This window comes from Phocoena sinus, chromosome 1, assembly GCF_008692025.1.
Source record: "Phocoena sinus isolate mPhoSin1 chromosome 1, mPhoSin1.pri, whole genome shotgun sequence".
Lineage (NCBI taxonomy): Eukaryota > Metazoa > Chordata > Mammalia > Artiodactyla > Phocoenidae > Phocoena > Phocoena sinus.
This window is the reverse complement of record NC_045763.1, coordinates 114,909,761-114,933,945: the sequence shown is the minus strand read 5'-3', so window position 1 is coordinate 114,933,945 and position 24,185 is coordinate 114,909,761. Positions and strand designations below refer to the sequence as shown.

General features: G+C 56.5%; 1 protein-coding gene across 1 annotated transcript; it reads right to left on the bottom strand.

The window, feature by feature from the left end:
- Positions 1–8,527: 8,527 nt before the first annotated feature.
- BCAN (brevican) lies at positions 8,528–21,842 on the bottom strand. The gene is made up of 13 exons (XM_032644131.1): positions 21,752–21,842; positions 20,667–21,041; positions 20,189–20,363; positions 19,786–19,913; positions 19,003–19,296; positions 16,802–17,023; positions 15,587–16,237; positions 11,999–12,106; positions 11,159–11,317; positions 10,463–10,545; positions 9,954–10,098; positions 9,296–9,486; positions 8,528–8,966 (listed from the first exon to the last, which is right to left on the bottom strand). The coding sequence occupies exons 1-13, from the start codon at positions 21,840–21,842 to the stop codon at positions 8,859–8,861; spliced, it is 2,730 nt and encodes a 909-aa protein (XP_032500022.1). The 3' UTR covers positions 8,528–8,858.
- Between the last annotated feature and the right edge of the window lie 2,343 nt (positions 21,843–24,185).

Genomic DNA, 24,185 nt, shown 5'->3' with positions numbered 1-24,185 from the left:
CAGCAGTGCTGGAGACCTGGGGAGGGAGGGGGGTGCTGTTTGACCAGGGAAGGAGGGCCAGCCCTTGTGGCCTTCTGCAGGAGGGCCTGCAGAAGTCCGGCCTATCATCATCTCTGCCCACAGCGCTGATTACAGGGATTAAGCCTTGGGGCCACACTCTCCCGCGCATGTCCTCACTGCTGGCCCCTCAGTGCCGCCAGCATAATAAGCCCCCTTGCCCCCAAACCCAAACAATTGTATGGCCTTGGCGTCTGCTCAGACTGGCTGGGTCAGAGCTGCGTAAGGGAAGAGGGAGGCCTATTCTGTCTCAGTCTGGCTGTGTGGCCTCAGGTCAGCGTTTAACCTCTCTGAACCTCAGATTCAGCCACACAGCGAGGGATGCTGGGCCAGGTGACTGCGGGGCCTCCCAGGGCAGGGAGATCAGGAGGAAGGCTGGGGAAAGCCGGAGGGCTACAGTTTAGATCTTCGGTAGGACTTCCCTTCCATGCTAAAGCAGGAGACAGAGGACAGGAAAGTGGAGGTGAGGCCGGGATAGACTGAAGCTGTCAGGGGTGAAACAAAAGTGCGAGGGGGTGTGCTGATAACGGGTTAGATCAGGGGTCCACCCAGCCACAGCTTCTTCCCAAGAGTACCCCCTTTCCCAGGAGTTCTCTGGGTCCCTGTGTAGGGCAGGGTGACACCAGGGGTTCCTGGATTAGGCGGGGCTTGAAGGCCTTGAAGTCAGGATACCCAAATAGAAACCACTCCCCAGCTCAGCTCTGCAGGGAAGGAAGAGCTGGCGACACCTCTAAATATCCTGGGTGGGGGTGGGGCAGGGGCTGACAGACAAATGTTCCACGTCTGGGGACAATCCCAAGGCCAGAGGCAGGCCCTTCCTTTCCTCGGGCCCAAGGCTGAGGGCAGGGGAAGATGAGAAGATGAAGTCTCACCCTCTGGACAAGGAGGGGTGGACAGAGGCCCCCTGACAGAACCTCACTGTCTGTTTCTCTGCCCATGCCTTTCTCCTCCACCTAAGAGTCTTTGCATTAGGTATCCAGGCCCCCTCCTCTGCCCTTGGGGTCCAGGATGCTGGCAGCCCTCCTGGCAGCCCAAGCCTCCACGATCCTTCCTGTACTCACTGCTAACAAGGCCGTCTGCTCCCGCCAGGCTGTGGGCGAGCACACTGGCCCGAGCAAATAAGGCCCACTCCCTGCTCCTCTAATGGGACAGAGGAGACCTGTGCTTGATCTCCCCAGGCCCTCGGGCACCCCCGCCTGGATGGGGGACCAAGGACAGAGGCCAAGCCAAGCAGTCCTTCCCTGTGTCTGGTGCCCATCCTGACCCCCACACCAAGATCCCTGGTTCCCTGCAGAATTACCCAAACTAGCCATTTCTGCCAACAGTCCCAAACAGGTGGAGGGACATCAGTTAGACAGAAGTGAAGACTTTCTAAAAGACGTATATGGTGGGTGGTGTGTTCTCTTTGGCAATGGTAGTCCATCTGTGCAGCAAGAGAAATGAGGGTTGGACAGTAACAGGGACTGTCAGATGTTTACAGGGCATCTCCTATGCACCATGGACCATGCAGGTGCTGGGAGTCCAAGGTTCCTGGCCCCAAGAGCTCTACCTTCTAACCAAACAAGGGCTTCTGAGTGGAAATCATATTTGAAAACAGAGAAGGGCAGGAGGTTATGGGAGCAGAGAGCGGGGGCCCCACCTGATCTGGGCTGGGGAAGGCTGGGAGGAGGAGGTCAGGGATGGCTGCCCTGGGAACCTGAAGCATGAGCAGGAGCTGACCTGTGTGGTGAAGAGGAGGGAGGAGGAGGGAGGAGGAGGGAGGAGGGAGGAGGAGGGAGGAGGGAGGAGGAGGGAGGAGGAAAGAGGAGGAGGGAAGAGGAGGGAGGAGGAGGGAGGAGGAGGGAGGAGGAGGGAGGAGGAGGGAGGAGGAGAGAAGAGGAGGGAAGAGGAGGGAGGAGGAGGGAGGAGGAGGGAGGAGGAGGGAGGAGGAGAGAAGAGGAGGGAGGAGGAGGGAGGAGGAGGGAGGAGGAGAGAAAAGGAGGGAGGAGGAGGGAGGAGGAGGGAGGAGGGAGGAGGAGGGAGGAGGAAAGAGGAGGAGGGAAGAGGAAGGAGGAGGGAGGAGGGAGGAGGAGGGAGGAGGGAGGAGGAGGGAGGAGGAGGGAGGAGGAGAGAAGAGGAGGGAAGAGGAGGGAGGAGGAGGGAGGAGGAGGGAGGAGGAGAGAAGAGGAGGGAGGAGGAGGGAGGAGGAGGGAGGAGGAGAGAAGAGGAGGGAGGAGGAGGGAGGAGGAGGGAAGAGGAGGGAGGAGGAGAGAAAAGGAGGGAGGAGGAGGGAGGAGGAGGGAGGAGGAAGGAGGAGGAGGGAGGAGGAGAGAAGAGGAGGCAGAGGAAAGGATTCTAGTCAGAGGGAAGAGCAGGTGCAAAGTCCTGGGGCAGGAAGAGAAGTCTGGGCATTTGAGGAACAGAATGTAGGCTTGTGTGGCCAGAAGGTGGAGAATGAGGGGTAAACTGTCCACAATAAGACTAGAGAGGAGTTGGGGGCCAGTGGGCCAAGGCCTAGCCAAGCAGCCAAGAAATACGGATTTCATCCTAAGGGAAATGAGGAGCTTTGAAAGGTTGTAAGTAGTGAGATGACATGACCAGGTTTGCATTTTAAATAGAACCTCTGGCTGCTGTGTGAGAGTGGATTGGGGTAGGTAGGTGGGCTTCAGGGAGGCTACTGCAGCGGTCCAGGTGGGGGACAAGGGTGGCAGTGGGAAGGAGAGGAGGCAGGTAAGGAAAGCACAGTCTCAGGCCTTGGTGACCCACTGTGGGAGATGGAGTGGGAGTGTGGCAGTAGGGGCAGCTGGGAGTCAGTGGTCCCATCTTCTGAGCTGGAGAATCCAGCAGGAAATTGTGACCTCTAGGAGGAGCTGCCCTGGGAGAGGGTGGGTTTGTGGAGCCCAGGAGAGAGGACCAGGTTGGAGAAGAGAATTGGAGGGGTCTGGGGACCCAAGGGTGCTCAGTACACATGGACTGAATACATGAATAAATGAATGAATGAACGACTGTGATGAGATCAGACGACAGGAAGCACTTGGAAGGGTGGAGTCCCAGGGGAGGGAATGAGGAGGCAGCACCCGCCACGTCCCCCCCATCCCAGCATGAGGACAAGTGGGAGGTTATTCTGGGACCTCCTCTGGGTAAATATAGCCTCTGGGGTGGGGGTAGGATGGGGGGGCTGGAGGTGACTTCCTCAGTTTGCTTGGGGCACTTCCTTATAAGGCTGTGCGGGCCGCGGCGCCTGGGAGGGTGAGGTCAGGGGCTGAGCTCTCCATTCAGCCCAGCCCGATGCTGTCCGGTTGCTGCTGCTGCCGCCAGAGGCTCAGAGGAAATCAAAGGCCTTGGCTTTGGGTTCTGGCCAAGGAGCTCAGAGTGTGGCCTCTTAAAGGGCCCCCTCAGCCTCACGTCTATGCAGGAGCCCAGTCCAGGGGTGGGAGGGGGTGTTCTTCCAGGGTCCTCTCAGGAGGTGATGCTGGGGGCCTCGGTTTTCCCATCTGCACAGTACTGCTCGGACTGGATCGTTCCCTGCTGCTCCATGCAGCTAGGAGATGCTGCCGTCTAACCTGGATCCCTCCCACTGCAGGGTCTATGCTTCTTGCTCTGGCCTCTTGAGATCAAAGCCTCAGAGTTCATTCATTGCTTCCAAAGGCCCTGGTCTCTCAGCTCCCCTAGTTTCCCCCTCTCGGCCCCTCCTTGGGGGACCAGCTGCTGCCACTTGACCCTGTGGTGTCACAGCTGCTATCAGAAATGCCATCCTTGTCAGGCAGGGATGGAGGAATGTGATTTAATTTCAGCTGGAATGTGCCCTCTGGGGCTGCCCCTAGAAAGGGGAGGGAATGGAGACTAAGCCCAAGAAACCCAAGAGGGCTCTGGGCTTGGCAACAGGCCCCTGGGTCCCTGTGGGGCCGCCCCAGCCCACAGGGGATGGAAAGTTCCAGGACACTGCTGCAGCAGGATGGGTGGAAGTTAGACATGAGGGTCTTCCTAGGAGGTGGGAAAAGAGAAGGTGTCACGTGAATGCAGCTCCAGTAGATAAAGAAAAGACCCAGGGACCCGTTCCCGAGTCCTCAGGCCCACCTTAAAAAGACAAAGGAGAGTCTCAAGTGAGCCACCAGGGAAGGGACTTTTGGGCTCAGGGGCAGGAAGAGGGACAGAATGGCCTCAGGTGAGGGTCCACGGAGTCTGCGACCAGAAGCAGAGGAAAACACGGCCCTCTCTGTTTCCACTCTCATGATCCGAAGATCCCATAGCCACGTCTCCATCCACCCTGGGGGCCCCTCTCCCCTTTCTTTCTAATACAGCACTGGCACACCTAGATCATGTCTCTTCTCCAACAATTCAGAAGCAGTAGACTCTGCCTCCCACTCCCCACTCTTTCCCCAGCCCCATTAATCCAGGGTCTCCAATGTGGACATCCCTCCTGTAACCTAACTCCTGTTTCTCAGGCTGTCGCCTCTGGCCCCTCTTTCCCAAAGGGGCAGACCTGGGCCCCAGAGTCCCAGGTCCTAGAGCCTCCTTCAGCTTTCTCCTCTTCCAGTCGTGAGCTCCCCTTCCCCCAGCCTTTGTTCACTCTCCCCACCCCGTGACTCAGCTGTGGCACCAGAAATAAACCGAGGCAGGTGCCAGGGGGCCACTGTCGAGGAAGCACCTCCCAGCAGCTGTGGGCTCCTGCTGACAAGTGGAGCCCCAGGGTCCCAGGAGGGGTGGCTTGGAGAGTTCAATTTTGGGGGTGGGGAGACGTCTCACTGGCTCTGGCTCCCTCCTCCCTCCTCCCTGCTAAGGAGAGACACCCCCTCCCTGTCAGCCTCACTCACCACTCACAGACCCACTCTCCTTCCTCGTCTCCCCCTTTTCACCTCTCCTCTGTCTTCCACTCTTCCACTTCCTTTCTTCCCTCCTCCCTGGCCCCTTCCCAAGTCCTGAATCCTTTGGTCTCTCCTGGATTCCCTCTTTCTCTATTCACCTCATTTGCCAGGAAATTCTGTGTCAAAAGAGAACTTCAGTTCACCTTGATGGGGATAAAGGCACAGACAGACATTCTTGCCAACGATACTAAGAATCCTTAGATGTCACTTGGGGGCCATAGAACATGGGCCAGCGGTCTGTGGGCTGTTCCTCTTCAGGGCTCCAGTCCAAAGTGGTCAACCAATAGCCTTCCCTCTGTTAACAACTTCTAAAGACAAAGGAAGAATCATCAGGAAATAAACACAGAGGCCACAGGATCTACACACTCAGACGATTAACGAGAGTCTAGAGTCTCTCAGTGGGGAATTTCCCCACATTTTTCTTCCATTTTCCTCTTTTCTTTTCTCTCCTCTCCTTCCCAATCCTTTTCCCCTGCTCTGTCCCTGAATCTTTCAGTTCTCCCTTCCCAGGAGGAAGAAGGCTGCTTTGCAGGAGGCAGATGGGAAGTTAGATCTCAGGAAGGACCTTTAGCCTGGGGAACAGAGGAACCTTTATACCGCTGGGAGAGACAGCACCTGGATCCTCACTCCAGGCGGGATCTGACTGCAGCCCCTACGGAAAGCCCTCCCACCCACGGGGGTCTGACAGGCTGAGCATTTTTGGAAGTCTTTGGGAGCTACTGTGTCGCAGAAGGCAGCCAGGACAATGGGGCCCTTTCTCTCCCTGCCCAGGAGACAGGCCCACAGACAGGCTAGGACAAAGGCTTCAGTGAGGTCAGGGCAGTGTGTGGGAGTTATGGGTGGGGGGGTGGGGAGTGGGGGAGGAATGGGGAGGTGGGATGTGGGTAAGAGCAGACTGGGAAAAGCTGGGGACCCTGGCAGGTGGAGGACCTCTGGAAGGCCCATCTCCCTGGGCTCTCAGGCCCCTTTTCAATGCCCAAGGCTCTAACCCAAGCTGGGCCTCCTCTCTCCACATAGAGGGGGAGGGAACCCCCATTCTAGATATGAGGAAAGGAGGCTGGGAGCTTAACCGTATACCCAGGGCACTCTGCTGTGTCCTGGAGGCAGAGGTAGATACAGCTGTGCCCCTACTCCAGCTGTCCAAAGAGATAGGGATGACACTCCATGAGGGGCCGATTCCCCCTATCCAGACCAAGAGAGCCCCCCCCCCCACACACACACACATACTGGTCCAGGGGTTAGATTCTATGCAGGGTGCTGAGTCATCCCTGGACCAGCTCTCCCTTCCCCAGGAAGTCCAACAAAGCCAGGAGAAGGCTTCCGTTTCCGGCAGCCCTGCCCAAGCAGCTCAGCAGGTGTCAGGGGAACAGGGGGGATCCTAGTTCTTCTGGAACTCTCCTCATCCACAGATCAATGACGGTAGATCCCTGCCTACTGCTGCCGGGAGATTCAGTGAGAAAGCTGATGACAAGGCTGGGAAACCAAAGCCCCTTCCAGCTTCCCACCAGAGTCTCTCCAGGAAATCCAACCTGCTACCTAAACTCCATCTCTGTGAGGATATGTTTCTCAGACAACCTCCCTTAAGAACCCAAGGACAGGGCTCCCCTGGTGGCGCAGTGGTTAAGAAGCCGCCTGCCAATGCAGGGGACACGGGCTCAAGCCCTGCTCCAGGAAGATCCCACATGCTGTGGAACAACTCTGCCCGTGTGCCACAACTACTGAGCCTGTGCTCTAGAGCCCGTGAGCCACAACTACTGAGCCCATGCGCCACAGCTACTGAAGCCCGCACACCTAGAGCCCGTGCTCCACAGCAAGAGAAGCCACCGCAATGAGAAGCCCACGCACCGCAAGGAAGAATAGCCCCCGCTCACCGCAACTAGAGAAAACCCCGCGCACAATACAGACCCAATGCAACCAAAAATAAATAATAAATAATTTAATTAAAAAATAAAAACCCAAGGACAGACACTGCCTCCTCCTCTTCAGACCCCACCTTCAAAGGCCCACTTTGGTCTTGATCCACTTACAATTCCAGCTTAATGCTCTGACATCCCTAAAAGTGCAATGAGTGGGTAATTGCAGGGTAATACAGGATAAAGTGGGGTTCTGCTCTGGCCCCAGGATCATCTTCTTCTTCGTAGCTGCTTAAAAAACAGTCCCACTCCCTAGCCATGCTAGGCTGTGTCTTGTGGAGGTGTGGAGTGTGGGCCGGGCAGAAGGTGGGACAGGAGAGCCTGGGGCGAAGAGAGGAATGTGGTGGTTGGTGATTGGTTGGGAGCTGGCTCTGGGAGGTCAGTGTTGGTGTCTCAGAGACCAGCTGGTTGGGGTTTACATACCTGGAGAAGGCCCAGGATGGGCCTGGGCAGGGATGGCCTGGGAGAGCCCCCAGCTCCCCCCAACAATCACCTGTCTTCCTCTGTCCTGTCTCACCTGTCTGGGTCTCTTCATATTGTCCTCTCTAAGCTTTTTGCTCCTCTGGATCTGTCTCCCTAACCCTTAGTTTTATCAGGTTTTACTGACTTCCACAAAAAGGAGTAAGAACTGCCCATGTGCGTGAATGTGGTGTAACCGTGGGCACAAGCAGAAGTGTGTACACATGACAGTGTGCACACGTGTGTGCATGTGTGTGAACCAGTGTGGTTAAGTGTGAGGATCTGCAGCAGTAAGATTCACCCCCATCAAGAAGACAGACAGCATGCTGGCAAAACACTTTACCAGGAGGCACAAGAAGGCACAATTCAGTGGACTGCGATGAGGTACACACACACACACACACACACACACACACACACACACACGCACACACGCGCGCGCGCAGCTGACCATTCTCTCTCCACTATTCAGAGAGTGACCTCATCATCTCAGTCTCCGCTGACTCACAGACCCCAGGGCCAGCTCAGCCTGGCCGGAAGTCCTACCTTCCTCCCGCCCCACAGCCCGCAACCCGCTTCCCTTCCCTGGGCTCCTCAGAAAGACAGACCCCAGCGCTCCCTGGCGGTATCCCGGGACTCCTCCAGTTCGGCTCCACTCACGCACGCGCACACGGCACTCTCAGGCTGACGTGTCTGCAGCCGCAGCGCCCTCTGCTGACCACAGCCTATGGGCCTCACAGGTCGTTCCCCAGATCTCTGCCCGCCCTTGTTTCCCCGTTCCTGCATCTCTGCTGCTTCTGCTGAAAGTAAGCCTTCTTGAAGCCTAACCCTCTGCGTTCCCTTCACCCTCACACCCCCTGGGAGAATCCCCCTCTGGAACCTCGGAATGGGGACACCAAAGCACCCACCTCTCTGGGCCCTCAGCCCCTCTACCTCCCCAGACTGAACTTCTCCAGGTCGGCTTGACTGGACACTCTGGGCACTCCAGCTTCTTCCAAATATCCTCATGCTGTTCCCCAACCCCCGTGGGCTTATTCATTCCATAAATACTTACTGGGCAGCTATTCTGTGCCAGGCACTCATATCAGGCACTGACATCTTGAGGACTTCTCTGACCTTCAGAAGCTAATAAACACAGAAGGTCTATTTATCCTGTGAGGCCCGGCCCAACTCCACTTTTCTCTCTCACACACAGAGGCATCAATCTTGTTTGGGCTCAAATGCAGCTTTATTTCCTGCTGGTTTTACAGGTATTCCACCCTGCGAACCCATTCTCTTGGAAAACCGAGAATGAGTGGGCACAGTGCCCCCCAGGGGAATGGAGAGGACAGGATGGCTGGCAAGGAGAGGGCAGTTGAGGCACTTAGGGACCTACTCAAGGCCCTGAGGGAAAAACCTGATGCCCAGGATAGGGGTGAGAGAGCCTAAGGCAGGGCTGGAGCTACCCAGGTATTTCACAGAAGCCCCTCCAGGCACTATCACCTGGACTTCAGCTCCACCCCTCTCGTTGTCACTCCCTGTGATGGGAAAAGCATGGGTTGGAGGGAGGGTTGGGGGCAGAGCGCAGTACTGGGGGCCTTGACCCTTAGGGACCTGGAGCGGGATTGGGAGGGGGTGTCAACCGTGCCTTCCAGCTCCCCAGGAGCCTCCTCGGATGTCCTTCTGGGGCTTTTATTGGGCGCAGAGCTCGAGCCTGGGAAAGACACACACACTCACCCTCCACCCTTGGGCTCCTCCTCCCTCTCTCTCTTCTCAGAGCCTGCCCTCTGGGTTCTTGCTCCTTGACCTCTGACCTCATCAAAACACTTTCGCTGGCTCAGCCCGTAAGAGCCCAGACTGTGGCTGCATATTCTCAGACAGCAGCACTGAAGGGGACCCCGGAGCATTCAGCCCACCTCCTCTTTGCCCCAGAGAGGGGTAGTGATAACTCCAAGATTACACAGCCAGTGATGGACAGAGCTAGGACTGGAGCCCAGGGTTGTGTTGGCTAGCGCCCCCCACCTGCCTCCTCCTGGCACTCACAGGCCTGCGGGGCACACAGGAGATCTGGGGGGGCTCCCAGCGACCATTCTCCTGGCAGCGGATCAGTGGTAGGTTGCGCTGGGCCAGGCCCTCCAGGCACCGGTAACGAAGCACTGTGTCTACTTCATAGCGCAGCCGTGGACGGCCAAATACTCGAGCCAGGGGCAGCTCTGGTGGGGGGCCACAGGACACTGCAGGGGGGACACAGTCAGGAACTGGGAGCTGGGCTCTGGGGGTAACAGTTCCCAGAATTGGGATGAAGGAGGAGAGGAGTAGGCCATAACCTGACACACAAAAAGAGTAGGGGTTCCAGGGACTTCCCTGGTGGCACAGTGGTTGGGACTCCGAGCTCCCAATGCAGGGGGCCCCGGTTCAATTCCTGGTCAGGGAACTAGATCCCACATGCATGCTGCAACTAAGAGATTGCATGCCACAACTAAGGAGCCCACCAGCCGCAACTAAGACCCGGTGCAACCAAACAAATAAATAATAAAGAGTAGGGGTTCCAAATGGACCCATCTAATTTGTTATCCCGCCCATGCCCACGGCCTGGGACACATTTCTGATTTCTCTGTGTAGCTTTGCACCCTCCTTCTGCACACACATCAGTTCCAGGATTCTCTAGCCCCCACCCCTCCTCCCCCTCGCCCGCCCTCACCCAGCCCCATCTTGCAGGTGTAGGACAGGTGGTAGTTGCAGGGCACATCACTCCATTGTCCCTGATCATGCCACACCATAACCACGCAGTTCTCTCCGGACAGGAAGTAGCTGTCTGGCTGCCCAGGGTTCCAGTTCTCATAGAGCTGGGAGGGTGGGGGGAGGATGGAGGAGGTGGTGAGGAGCTCCAGCCCCAGGAGCACTGAGAGGAATGGACCTGGAGGACCTGAGGAGAAGGGGGTGGGGGAGGGGCACCAGGAGAGGGAAGGCTAGAGGGATGGGGAGTAGGGGACCCAGAAGGAAAAAGAAGATGTCAGGGGCTTTGGGGGGAAGGATAATGGAAACCAGAAGAGAAGAGAAGGGGACACAAGGAATGCAGGAGGGCCAGGAAGAGGAAAAGGTAAGGGGCCAGTAAAAGGAGAGGGAGGGATGGGGGTTACTGGGGGTAGAGGGCAGAAATGCTTCGAAGAAGCGACCTAGACAGCGTGAGGGGCGGCCAGAACCTCTCACCAGGGAGACGCCATCTGACCACAGGAAATCGCCTTCGATGGTCCTGTCATTGAGCCCGATCCACTGGTATTCCCGGTATCGATCTGGGGAAGAACCGCAGGGGAGACGAAGGTGTGCAGTGAGCTTCGCTGCCAGCAGATGGCGGCCATTCCCTGTCATCGGGCTCTCTGTGGGTGCTCGCGGGGGGGAAGTCCTTCCCGCAACCCCAAATCCGCGCTTCCCGGTATCCTTATCCCTCCAACATCTGCACAAGGGCGGGATGGAAGGCAGGGGCGTGGGGGGTGAGGGAAGAAGAAAAACCAGGGCTAGAAAAGGGAAACTCTGGAAAAAGTAAAAACTCTCAGCAAGGTCAGAGTCGGGGAGAGTAGACGGAGGCAGGAGAGCCAGGGAGGTGGGGAGCGACTAAAGATAAGCCCCCAAGCAACCGCCAGGCTGATGCAGGTGTATTTCCTGCGCGAATCTCAGCCCTCCCCTGCCTGAAGCCCCACTACCCACGTGTGGAGTGGGAAGGAGGGAGAGAGGAAAGAAAAGTGAATGAATGAATGAATGAGGTAAACCAAGTAATGAGTGCCTGAATTAATGTATAAGGGAGTTAATTAACACACTCATTAACTGATTGATTGATTGATTGATGAGTGAGTGTGTGAGTGAGAGAACAGGTGACGAGGGTCGCCTCCTGCCCTGTCCCCAGCCCACTGTTGATGAAGTCCTGTTCCTCCGGCGTGCTGACGCTGGCCAGGTGCGCGCCGTACATCCGGCACTTGTTCTCCGCCTCCTCCCAGCTCCTTCGTGTAGAAAAGTGCTTGTAGCAGGCGCCCTGGAAGGCGTCCCAGCCGGGGCTGCAGAAGTGGAGGCCTAGGACACAGAAGGGCAGGCAGCTTAGGCGGGAGAACCCCGAAACTCTGAGAGGCTGGGTCCCCAGACAGGGACTGGGCTCCTCCCACCACCTCAGACCGAGGGGGCGGGCTAAGTGTAGGAGGGCGGTGCCAAAGAGAGAGTAGAGAAGGAGCGGCTAGGAGCTGGAAGGGCCCTGGTTGGAGGGGGGCCTTGATGCCTTCCTTCTCTTGAGCGACACAGACCAGGGTGAGGCTGGAGTCCCGGCCTGGGTCTCTGCAATCCTCCTTCCTAAAGAAGAGCTGAACCCTCCTCTCTTCCCAGGAGAATGGAAACCGACAAGTACTGCCTGCCTGCCAAATTCCAGGAGCATAGACTCCCTGAGAGAGTCTTTTTTTTTTTGAGAGTCATTTTTGATTCCACTTAACAGATGAGGAAATTGACGGGAGGGCTCAGAGAAGTTATGTGATTTGTCTGAAATGGGGATTCTTTTCCCGCGCTTCCACTGCAGGAGGCCCAGGTTCAATCCCTGGTCAGGGAACTAAGATCCCGCAAAGTGCGGGGTGCATCTAACAACAACAAATGGAAATTCATTAATGGCAAGGCCAAAACCAGTGTCCCGTCCCACGCCCTGGAACTAGCGCGTTGTGGCAGGGTCTAGGCTTCAGCTCTCCCCCCAACGCAGCCCCTCAGCACACTCACCAACATCGCACAGGTCCCCCCCATAGCCAGGCAAACATAGGCAGCGGACCCCCTCCTCCTCCTCCAAGCACGTCCCACCATTGTGGCAGGGGCTGGGGACACAGTAACCTGAGAGGGAGAGAGGTGTGAGGTGGGGGGCCAGGGAAGCACAGCTCTGCAGCAGGGGTCCCAGCCCTGACCCGCTTGTCCTGGGGGCTATCACAGCACCCTAAATGTTCTCCCTGGAGCCTGCCTCTGGTCACAGCCCAGACCTGAGTTCTGGGTTTTTTCCCCTCCTCACTGCCCCCCACTTGAGCACTAGCTCAGCCCAGTGCTGGTCATTGTCATGCCCACCAGTGTGGGCCACGTCTAACAGGGGCCAAGAGGAGTGTCCAGGAAGGCCTTCAGGGTTTAATCCCACTAAGGGGAAAGATACTGGGCTGTCAGTCATGCGTCCTGGACTCTTACCTAGCTCCTGGATCTGCTGGGTACATTGAGCCAGTCACTTTACCTCTCTAGGCCTAGAGGTTAGTCCCCCACCCCTTGTCATTGTGCCAGGTCCTAGCACAGTTCTGTGTAGTCTAGGTGGGCTGGGTGGAACTGAAGGAGAGGAGAGTCACCATAGCAACAGTGAGGTGTGGCCTGCCATTTACTGCTTCTGGGACCTGACACTGGGGTGGTCTAGGAGGGAGCTAACCATTCCTCCTGCTGTCCACTGGGCAGAGTCAGGCCCAGAAGCTCTTAGTGAAGATCCAATGCACTTCCCTCACTCTATGCCCTACTCCTTCGCCCCCCCAACCCTTCCCAGAAATGGAGCTGCAGCAGCTCCCCCTGTCCTGTAGCACTGGCTCCACACACTCTCTCAACATCATCCAAGCTCTTTGCCTCCCCTTCTTATCTCCCAGGACTCTCCCCCCACCCCGTTACCAGACTCCCCTTTCCCCCTCCACTTGGGGCCTCCTGCAGGTTCCCCAGCCTAGAAACCCCTCCAGTCCATTTTGTTCCTTCCTTCTGGCCCCTCTCCTCCAGGCAGTCTTCTTGGACTAACACACTACTCTGAAGGCCTGCAATCTGTTGTCTACATCCAGCTCCGTCTGGCTAGGCCATCTGCCTTCTCTTCTGGACTCTCTCTCATGATCTTGGGTGGCTGCCCTTAGACTGGGCCTAGGTGCTGAAGGGGCTGTCAGATTCTACTCCTTTCTGATCCGGATGACCTGGAGATGATGGCCCCACAGACTGACAGAGCAGGTCAGTGTTCTCGGCCCAGCCCTGGGCAGGACCCCTCAGACCAAGCCATCCACTCCTAGCAGCCAAGGCCCATGCCCACAGTGCTTTACTCTGGCCCAAGATCCCACTGCCTGGTGGGGATCAGAGCAGAGGTGCGGGGAGGAGAAGCTGGAGGTGATTCAAAGAATTTTGCTGGGATGACCTAGCTGTTTTGGGTAAAATGAATCAGCTATTCCAACACCACTCCCGCTGTCATCACTCCTTCTGCCAATAGTTTCTTTCAAGCTGGTACTGCTACCTCCTAGGGCAAAGCAAGAAGGGGAAGTGTTTTATTTAACCCTTTAAGGACCAGGTCCTACAAAGGGTAGGAGTCCTGAACCCCCTTCCTTTCCTCACACTTTCCTGCTCCCCCCGTGATCCTCTCTGCTCCTCTCTGTCCAACCCCCTAACCCTGGGGGCCAAAGACTCTCAAACTTGGTCCCTGGGGCCTTACCCAAGCCACAGGTCCCTCCCCCTGGCTGTGGGTGGCAGAACCTGAACCAGGATGGTGGGGGTTGGGTGTTGGTGGTGAAGGAACTCCTCTTGAGACTTTCTGGTCTTCCACCTCCCCCCTTCTGGATCAACTACTATACACAATCAGAAAGTTCTTCCTTCCTTACTGCTGCAATAGCAGGCTGGAGGACCTCTCACTCATCCCCCAGGTGGGGTAACTAAGACACCGCAGGTACTTCCAATGGTGATCCTCTCCCACCAAAGCCCCTCCTCACCCCACAGCACTGAACTCCAAGGCCAGCTGGGCAGGGAAACAGTAGTTGAAATGAGTGAGCCTAGGTGTGATGTAGAGCCCCCTAGCCCACCCTGGGCCATCTAGGAGAATGACCCTGGTACTAGGAGGGTCCCAGCCTTCTCCAGAGATCTCCATTTGGAAGCTCAACCTTCACTGAATAGATAGGGCTTCTTTCTCTCAGACCCCAGAACCTAACTCCCCATTCCCCCTCCCTCCACACTCTCCAACCTCCCCTCCTGATTTGTTTCTTCTCCAGCAATAGGAACTTTGAGATCCTCTGGGTTCAGGAAGGGTGAAATAGTGGGTGAGGGTGGTCATTAGTGCAGGAGTTAGTGGAGGAGGGGGAGGCCATAGGCAGTGGGATGAAAGCGAGATACCATTCCCCTGCTGATATGTGGGGGAGGGGAACAGAGCCTTGGGGCACCTGGACACCAGGGAATGGCCTTCATGCTAAGAGGGGCTTTCTCTGTCAGTCCTCTGTATGTATGGCTCTAGATGGGAGCCATCAAGATGGATCAGAAAGGGACACGTGTACACACACACACACACACACACACACACACTGGCCTGCAGAGGTTTCTCTCCATCAGGAGTGAGGGACTACAACTCCCAGCATTCCCGCAGACTGACAGACAAAGACTTCTCTGGGGTAAAGTGTACAGTCAGATTTGGGATCTCAGCAGTCAGGAAGGAAGGCGGAGACAGGCCTGAGGAGAGGACAAGGGAACAGCTGGGGCTGTTAGACTGCTAGGACAGGAAAGGGTGCAGGCTGAAGATGGAGACGGAAGAGGCACAAAGACACACAAAGACCCAGGGGGAGAAAGAGAGAGACAGAGACACAGAGAGAGAGATGGCACCAAAAGAACCATCAAAGAGCTACCCAGGACACAACTCCATGGAATGAAAGGGGCAAACAGCTGGGGGTGGAGACAGAGGGTGCCAGAGTTTTGGTTATAAAGCGGTTTAATAGAGATTTATTTCCAAGGCTTGTTTCCATGAAACAGTCGAAAAAAGTACTTCACAGAAGTAGTTGCTTAAGGCTCTGTGGGGATAGGGCTCTCCTGGACCCCAAAGGTTGAGGGGTGGGCATGGGATCCCAGACTTCCCTGATACCAGTGGGAGGCAGCTGAAGGGAGGTGGCACACAGGAGGGAGAGGGAGCAGTGGAGGATGGGCCTGGGCCTTGAAGAACGCAAAAGGCAATGAGGGCACCCACTGAACAAGGCATGAGGGTCCTCTGTGGGGCCAGTGAAATGTGAGTCACAGGTAGAGAGCCGAGGGTAGGAAAAAGTTCCAGGTGTTTGGTGGTAGGGCTGGGGGTCACAGTGTGGATTTCAGAAACAGAAACTCCCACAGGGTGGGAGTCATGGAGTTGGGGGTTACAGGGTGAGGACTCAGAGAGCTGGAATGGAAGTCACAAGGTGGGGTATCCAAGATTGGAAGCCCACAGGTAGAGGTGGGTAGGAGAATGAAGGCAAAGGACAAGAGAGTCTGGGGCAGTGGTGGGTTAAAGGACTATAGGTCAGGTGATCCAGAGCTGCAGGGGGGGAAAGAGGATGAGGATAAAGAGGGAGGTTGAGCCTTGGGCAAAGTTACCTGATGAGGGGGCCACGGCCACTCCACCATGGCTGGCACTGTCAGTGGGCAGCACCGGCTGGGCATGCACTGAAGTCCCTGCTGGGACAGTTCTTCCAGAATTCTCTTCAGAAGGGGTCTCCAGGTCCCTGGTACCCTCAGGGACCCGTGTGGCTGGAAGCAGGGAAGGGGCATCCTCGGAGCTCCCTGTCTCCTCACTCTCTCCTCGAGGGACCCCAGACAGCTCAGGACCCCCAGTCTCCTTCCCTATCTCTCTTGCCCCAACCGGAGTGGAAGGTGATGGGGATGCCAGGTTCCCTTCCCTGGGAGAGGGCAGGGCCTCCGTGGGTGGTCCAAGGACCGTTGGAGGCCTGGGAGCCTCTGGCTCTCCGTAGGGAGGTGGTGATGCATCAGGCTTCAGGACTGCCCTCACTGGTGGGGATGCCTGGGAGAGTGACTCCTCTGGAGCCAGCTCAGTGGGGAGAGGGGCCTCTGGGTCCAGGCTGCTGAGCTCACTGGGCCAGGCCCACAGGGCCTCATCCTCCACCTCCTCCTCTTCTTCTTCTTCCTCTTCTCTCTCTTCTTCATCCTTGTGTGTCTCTTCTTCCTCCAACACCTTGCCTTCCTCTTCTGAGGACCCCAGGGGAGGTACAATGGATTGGGTTTCAAATTCTAGGCAAAGCACAGATGGTTCAGCACCAGGGACAGCACCCACCAGAGGCCAGGAAGAAGGAAGGGGAAGGGGAGAAAGGTGGGGCTGGGGAGGGTGAGCCCTCAGGGAGAGGGAAGAGCCTGCCCTGGGGAGGAACTGCCTTTGCTCCACACCAGAAGAATTTCAACTGGAGCTGCAATAGTGAGGCAACACTTGAGAAGGCTCTATGAGCTGTCATTAGCCCAGGAAAACCTGGTGGTTGCATCTCCTTCTCCCAGTCTGTTAAAATTCTCTGTTTATTTTGGGTAGGTGAGGGGGAGGAGAGACCAAAGAAAGGAGATCCCTCCTTCCCAGAGGGCAGCTCCTTAGTCCAAGCATCTCCAGACCCAGCTATCTGGGAGTGGGATTTGCTGGAAAGGCAAAGGTTGGGAGAGGAACAGGAGAGATGCCTTGCACGACTGTGCTGCTGAGAGAGGACAGGGTAGAATCACGGCAGCGACAACCCTGGCCTCAGCCTGGGCTTGCCCTTTCTGCCCCAACTTCTCCCAGGTGTGGATATCCCCAGGATAAGAGATTTGAGTTACCTAGGAGGGTCCTAGGGGCCTCTGCTGGGTCTTCTGGAGTGGAGCTTCCACCTGTTCCATCCTCCATGATGGGAATGGAGTAGATGGCTCCCCGGGACTCGCTCTCCACAGCTTCCTGAGGCAGCTGCAGTTCCTCCAGGGTCTCTGTCACTGTGACAATGGCTTCCAGTGCATCAGAGGCCAGGTCAGTGGCCTCAGGGATGGCAGAGGGCTGGGCAGAGTCTGTGGCAGGAGGAAAGTGCCAATGGGAGGTTAAGGAGGTGCCTCTGCCCTCACAGGCCTGCATGTGAGGGTTCTGGGTTAGACTCAGAGACCATAGCATTCTCTTAATTCTCTCTCATCTTCCCTATGGAGCACCCACGGGGCCCAGAGAGCACCCCGGGGCTTCATCACTCATTCCTCAAGCATTAATCAAGTGCCCGCTATGTGTCATGCCGAGCATTCTCCTGGGCACTGAGGATACAGTGCCCAGCGAAACAGCAAGCTTCCTGCCCTCAAGGGGATTTATATTCTAGATACAGACAAACAAATAAACATATAATGTTACCATATAAAGAACAATTAAGTTTAGCAAGGAGACGGGAAGTACTACTTTAGATAGAATGGTAAAGGAAGGCTCAGGAGAGAGGTCATCCCTCGAGTAAGGAGATGGAGGCAGAAGGATGGACAGAATGGCCTCAGCACCTTGGGACCCTGGTTTTAGGGTAAGGTGTGAGGGATCCCAGTCATCCTAAGACTCTAGAAATGGAAGGGGACAGGCTGCCATCACCACAGGAGAGCTGAAGGGTAGGGTACAGGAAGGACATTCAACCATCACCGCCTGATGACCTCGGTGTTGGGGCCAAGGGGCAAGTGGCCACCCCATCCTTCCAGGATCTGCTCTCTTCAAATAACCAGAGTTTTAGAATGAATTACCTTGTCCCAGGGGAAGGGAACCAAGAGCAGAAAACCAGTGAAGCAAAGGTGGAATTGGGCTAAGAAAAGCCCTGAGGGCCAGCCGTGTTCAGCCAGACAGGACAGGACAGCGCATCCTGCCTGCGTCACCTGCTTCAGTGAGCCTTGCTCATACCAGACAAGCAAACCTGTACCCTTGCCCGCCTCTGCCCTCCACCTGCTCCCAGCCATAGTCGTCCTCTTCCTTCCCCTCTTCTCCTGATTCAGTTCCTCCTTCAATTTCTTTCCATAACAGTGCTTGGGACATAATTATAATCGGTGCTAGAAGTGTTAACTGCTATCGGTATAACTAGTAGCAGCAGCATCACCATTATCTGTGTTCAAGTAAGTCTTTCCAGACGGACCTGTCTTCCTGTGGACTTGCCTTCCCCACCCCTCCCAGCCTCGGGCTAAAGCCATCTGGAGATCTGTCCCAGGGGAAGTAATGCTTTTCTCTCAGTCTTTCCTTGCGCTGGGAGTGAAGCATTTCGTCTTTGATCAGACTGCGGGCTCCCATGGCAGAAACCGTGTCTTCCTCCTTCAGACTAAGGGCTCCTAGTAGGCTGTGTCTTCTCTTTCCATTTCTGCCTCCAGCCCTTGTACCAGTACTGCAGGCTCACAGTTGGGGCAGGGACTCCAATGCTCCATGGCAATGCCTCCCTGATTGTCAGTCATCCTTGGCCTGGGCCCTGTGCCTCTGGGGGTCGCAGGCACTGCCTCCCCTCCAGCTCCCAATATAAGATGTGGGCAGGAAGCCATCTCTACACCCAGCTGTCTTTAAGGACCTGCTCCCTGTGGGGGGAATTACGTCTGTCCCTCAATATTTGGTGGTAAAAATCTGATACCTTCAAGCTGAAGGTTCTGGAAACCCCTCTGAAGCGTATTTAGTTAACTGGAGCAGATCATTCATTGGATTCAGAGAATGTCAGTCATCTCTGGTCTGCTCATGAGCTGACCAGAGATGGAGACATATTTGGCAGCCCAATAAGGGAGAGGCAGCTTTGCAACAGGAAGAGACAAGGCAGGGACTACTGGTGTGGAGGCAGGTGAGGAGATGCAGCGAGGTGAGCCCTCCTTGAGGCCACAAAGACCAAGTCAGAGGGCACAACCAGAATTAGAACCCTAAGTGACAAGCTGAGCACCACCCAAAGCTCCTTGAGGCAAATGGCAAAGACCCAAGAGAAACTGGTCGGGGCTGGGGTAAGAGCATAGGCTTCGACTCCGTCTCCCTGAGGTTGGTCTCAGCCTCTGCAGGGAGGTGGGCTCACCTCGGAAGCAGTAGACATTGAAGCGGCTGTGCTTGTTGGGGAAGCCGGTCTGGTTGGGGAAGAGGAAGAGAGTCTTGACACCAGGGAGGCCCCCACCACAGCGCTGGCTGGGTGTGACGATGGGGTAGCGCACACTGCCATCAGCCAGCCAGCCTGGGCTGCAGCGGTCCAGGCCACCATCCCAGGCTGCATACAGCTGGCCTGTGGTTGCAATCTTAGCACCCCGCTCCTGGCAGTATGCCCGTGCCTCCTCCAATGTCAGCTTGTCTGGAGGGGCACCCAGGAACAGCTCTCCTGGGGAGAAGAAGAGGCTGGGTTACCAGGAAGGGAGCTCCTTCCACCCTGGGCTCCCACAGAGACTCTGGGCAAGCTTCTCTGGGCCTCAGTCTCCTCATCTGCGACATGCAGTCCATCACACTACTTTATAGGATCGAAGTCTTGATAGAATCTTAGGATCGATAATATTGCTCGAAAGAACCTGGCCCAACTTCCTAATTCTGCCAAGAAGGAAACTGAGGCTCAGAGATACTAAAACATAGAGAGATGCACAGCAGGTAACAGCAGACTCAAACTCAGTCTCCTACCACCTGTCTGAGGCTTTGGCCATGAACTTGTCTCTATGACAGTGTTTGGAGGGAGGGACACTGACTCTTTCCTTACCACTGGCTGCCCACTTAAATACAGGATGATAAAGGACGATAAGGTCCAGCAGAGGCCCAGGAGGACCTATGGGCAGCACTGGAGAGGGGGCTCTTCCCCTGGCAACTCCCTACCCCCAATCACCATTTAGTTCTTCAGCATAACAGTAGACATCATAGAGGTCATCCGGGTCCACCACTCCATAGTTCCGGACCCCAGGGAAGCCATCCATGTCTCCATAACAGGCCTCTCGTGGAGTCTGGATGGGATACCTGGGGAAGGGGTACAAATGCCTTCACCAGGGAGCCATCCCATGGTGACCCCCCTGAATCACACTGCCTTTCAGTGCAGCCAATTGTCCTCCTAGCTCTGCAGAAATGCACACCCCCCACCAAGGCGGGGTCCTAACCCACCCTCCAAAGACCAGCTTCATCCGCCAGAGGCAGGGAGCCCTATATGGCCAGCCTGAGGCAGCCCCTGGCAGAACCAGAGGCCACAGCCCACCTCAGAAACAGCTAGAAGCTCCAGGGCCCCAGCCCCAGCCCACCTCACGGTCTGGTCGGACAACCAGCCAGCATCACACTGTTCATAGCCCCCAAGATAGGCGGCATAGAGCTGCTCCGGAGTGGCGATTCGGGCTCCGATGCGGGCACAGGCCTCCTGGGCCCCAGCGAAGGAGAAAGCATAGCGGGCAGAGCCCTCTCGGTAGAGAAAGACGACCCCTGAGGGGCAGAGAGGATCCTGAGGCAGGATCACCCAGCACACTGACTTCCCCTTCCCCTCCTTGTCAACCCCCTGTATACAAAGGGTAAAGTCCAAATAGCGCCCGCTCTACAGCATGAGGGGCTTCAGTTAGACTGTGGGTAGAATTTCCTCCACCTGAAGAGAGAAAGGAGGTAACAGAGGCCTGTAGCTACCCGCTCCTTTTCCAACTCAGTCTGTGCCTTCTAGGTGTTTGCTTCCGCTTCAGACTGTGGGCTCCCCTCCCTCTCTCCGGGAACCTCTCTCCATCTTTGCCCTCTCACCTTTGACCTTGACCTCCACAGCGTCGCTGCTGTCGTCGATGCCGTGCTGGACCTCGCAGCGGTAGATGCCCGAGTCGTTGGGCCGCAGCTCGCTCAGCACCAGGGAGACATCGGTGAGTGACGCTGGGTAGGCAGGCAGTGCCACGCGGAACCGGTAGGCCTCGCTCACCTTGACGCGTAGCCCCCGCGCCACTAGTACCTCGGCCTCCCGGCCGCCGGACAGGAAGGTCCACTTGACCCGAGGGGAGCCCTGCGCGGCCCGGCGGCTTGGCGGCGGCCGCAGGTAGTGAACGTGGCACGGGATGGTGAGGGCGCCGCCCAGCACGCCCTGCAGCGGCGCGTCACCCGCTATGCGCACGCGGAAAGCCCGGTCCTCTGTGGGCGGGCGGGGCCGGCTGGAACTTCTTGCTGTGGATCTGCCACGACCCGCCCCAGGGTTTCCGAGCCCCGCCCCAGGATCCCGACGCCCCGCCCTAGGATTCCCGGGCCTTGCCCGGGGGTTTTCGTAACCCCGCCCCCAAGAACCTGGGCTCGGGCCCGCTGAGTCCTGCAAACCCATCTCTAGATCCCCCAGGCCCACCCCCCACGGTCTACAGACCGATCCACAAAGTCTCCCAGTCAAATTCACCCCCAAAGTCTCCCAGTACCACCCCAGGATTCCTGGCCCCCACCCCAGGGTCTTCTAACCTCACCCCCTGGGTCCTGCAGCCTTATCCCCAAAGTTTCCCAGTCTGTTCCCTTCAGTCACTTTCACGATTTCTCCCAATTCCACCTCTGTTCTGCCTCCCAGCCCCATTCATCGTGCCCCAAGGGTCTCCCATCCTCCACCCTGGAGACTGGCAGCCATGCACCTAGTGCCCCTCCCCAGCCCTACTCCCAAGATTCCGCCACCCGACCAGCGGCCCACAAATCATCCCTTATTTTCAAGTGTCCCTGCCCTGATCTTCCCCTACAGTGCTCCCAATTCTGTCTCCTCCCTGGGTCCCTCAAGGCTGACAGACGTTGGTTAGGGCTGAACAAGAGGCTCCTTCCTACCACAGGGGAGATGCAGGAGACTGACAGTGACCTTGAGTGGGGCTGCTTACCTGAGCTGTCTCCTTCCAGAGCATCAGCTAAGGCCGCAGGGACCCAGGCCAGAGCCAGGGTTGCCAGCAGGGGCAGAGATGGTAGGGCCATGCTGCAGGATGAGGGGGGGAATGGAGGAGGAAAGATGGGGTTAGACCTCAGGATGGACTTCTGACTCCCTCTCATGTCCACATGGATCACACATATCCTGACTCCAGAAGCCCACTGCCCCCACCTCACTATTAATTAACACTGTTTCTGTCTCCCCACAAGGGATTCTTATTTATTTATGTTTGGCTGCATTGGGTCTCTGTTGCTGCGCGTGGGCTTTCTCTAGTTGTGGCGAGTGGGGGCTACTCTTGGTTGCGGTGCACGGGCTTCTCATTGTGGTGGCTTCTCTTATTGTGGAGCACAGCCTCTAGAGCGCAGGCTCAGTAGTTGTGGCGCACAGGCTTAGATGCTCCGCAGCATGTGGGATCTCCCCGGACCAGGGCTCGAACCCGTGTCCCCTGCACTGGCAGGAGGATTCTTAACCACTCCGGCCACCAGGGAAGTCCCCCCACCAAGGGATTCTTATTCAGAACCGAGACCTGGGTCCTCATCAACTCACTGTGTGACTTAAGGCAAGTTCCTTACCCTCTTTAAGCCTTTGTTTTCTTACTTGTAAAGGAGCACCATTACTACCACCTCACAGGTTGTCATGAGGCTATGGGCTTTGAGAGTGCTTTTTATCCTAAAACAAAACAAAACAAAAACAAACAAAACAAACAAAAAAACCTGTACAAATGTATAGCACCCTGCACACAGTAAGAGCTCAATAAATGCTTACAGCATATAGCATGAATTGTGGGTGCCATTATGCTTGAGTCTCCTCTGCCCCTCCCAGTACCAGACTTCTTTTAACCTTCCTCCTCCCACAGTACCCCTCCAACCTTTCCTTCCTGTCCCTTCCTCCCTGAGTACCATACCCACCTAGCCTCCTCTGGGAAGGCTTTCTAGACTAAACCCTGGCAATGAACAACATCTCTCCAGCCCAACCCCTCATTGACCTCCCCCCACTGTACCATTACTTATAAGGAAACTCTTCTCTTTACCCCCCAGCATCCTCCACCCCCTCGTCCTTGGCTGCCTTCTCCCTCCTTCCTCCCAGCCTTTCCTTTCTGCCTGGCACGGGCTTTCCCACAGGATCTCCTGGCTCAGAAACCAGCTGGGACAAAGCCCCTGTCTCTGCCAGTCTGGCCTCCATCCAGCCTCTCCCTTCCTCCACCCCAGCCCCAGGCTGGGGGGTGGGCTAAGGGGTGTGTGTGAGAATAAATGAAAGGGACCATTTCCCTCCTGCCCTTGGCTATCAGAAGCTCTGAGAGCTTGAACTATTCTTCTGAAGATCTCAAAGCTCTTACACTCTCATAATGGAGGGATGGGGGTGGGACATTGAGAAATGGGCCCAGAGAGGGATTGAACCTGAGTCCCCAGTGAAACCAAGTCAGGCACCAGGCCAGTGTGCCCCCAGGAAGGAAGGCTGCAGAGCCAACGTCATCTTTAATGGTTGGCTTAGACTCAAATGAGCATGGAGAGCCAAGGCTGCCATGGAATAGGCCAATGATACAGCAAGAGAGATGAAGGTTAGACTGCAGGCAAGGCTTCCTAGACATCAGGCTTATTCCTACTGCCTTCTCATTCCCACTTCAGGCCCATTGTTCCACTTCTATCTGCCCCGACCACTCAGGCTCTGCCTTCGTACATGTCCGCCCTTTTCTGAGCCTGAGCTGATGGGAAATTTCCCTCTTCTCCCAGATCCTCTGAAGGATCCCAGATCCTCCTAAGGATGCCTCCCCACCACGGTAACATCCATTTCCCCCATTGTGGCTGGGCATCAAGGGCTCTGTGGCTCTGTGGCTCTGACCTCAAGGTCAGAGGTGGGGGAGGAATGGCAGAAGCCAGATGCCCAGGGCCTCTCTTCGACCTTTGAGAGGGAGGAGGTTCTTGATGGGGCCCAATCAGAGGGTGTGAGACCAACTCTGGGCATGGGGGCACTTGAGAGGACTGCTTTCTGGGGTTGGAGTGGGGACCATTTGGTATGAACAGCCAGTGCCTGCCGGGTGCTTGGGAGACTGTTTGCCATGCATTTGAACTGTGCCAGGTCCTAAGCCGGACTCCTTTCTGGCGCCTTCCCTCCCCTCACCCTGGGCTGGAGCTGGAGCTACTCACAGCTCTCTGATGGGCGGCCCAGAAACCCATATAGTTGGAGCCACTCTGGGACCAACACCCTAGACCCCGCCTTTCACCTCTGTTATGTAAGTGGGGGAACGAAGGGAGAAAGTCTGAGTCTGATGAGGACCTGGATGCCCTGAATCATAGAGGGTATCCCACCCTCACCTCCAAGATTTGGAGTCACTGACCAGAGGGGCCAAGAGAGTGGCCCTGATTGTGTGGTTCTCAGTCAGAGAGTTCTGC

What these genes read in the sequence shown, in the direction of transcription:
- BCAN (XM_032644131.1), bottom strand. Translation starts at nt 21,842, where the DNA reads ATGGCCCTACCATCTCTGCCCCTGCTGGCAACCCTGGCTCTGGCCTGG. An exon ending in TCTGGAAGGAGACAGCTCAG is followed by an intron (nt 21,042 to 21,751) that starts GTAAGCAGCCCC and finishes GCCCGCCCACAG; the next exon opens with AGGACCGGGCTTTCCGCGTG. An exon ending in GGAACAGGACTTCATCAACA is followed by an intron (nt 10,546 to 11,158) that starts GTGGGCTGGGGA and finishes GTTCTTCCCCAG; the next exon opens with ATCGATACCGGGAATACCAG.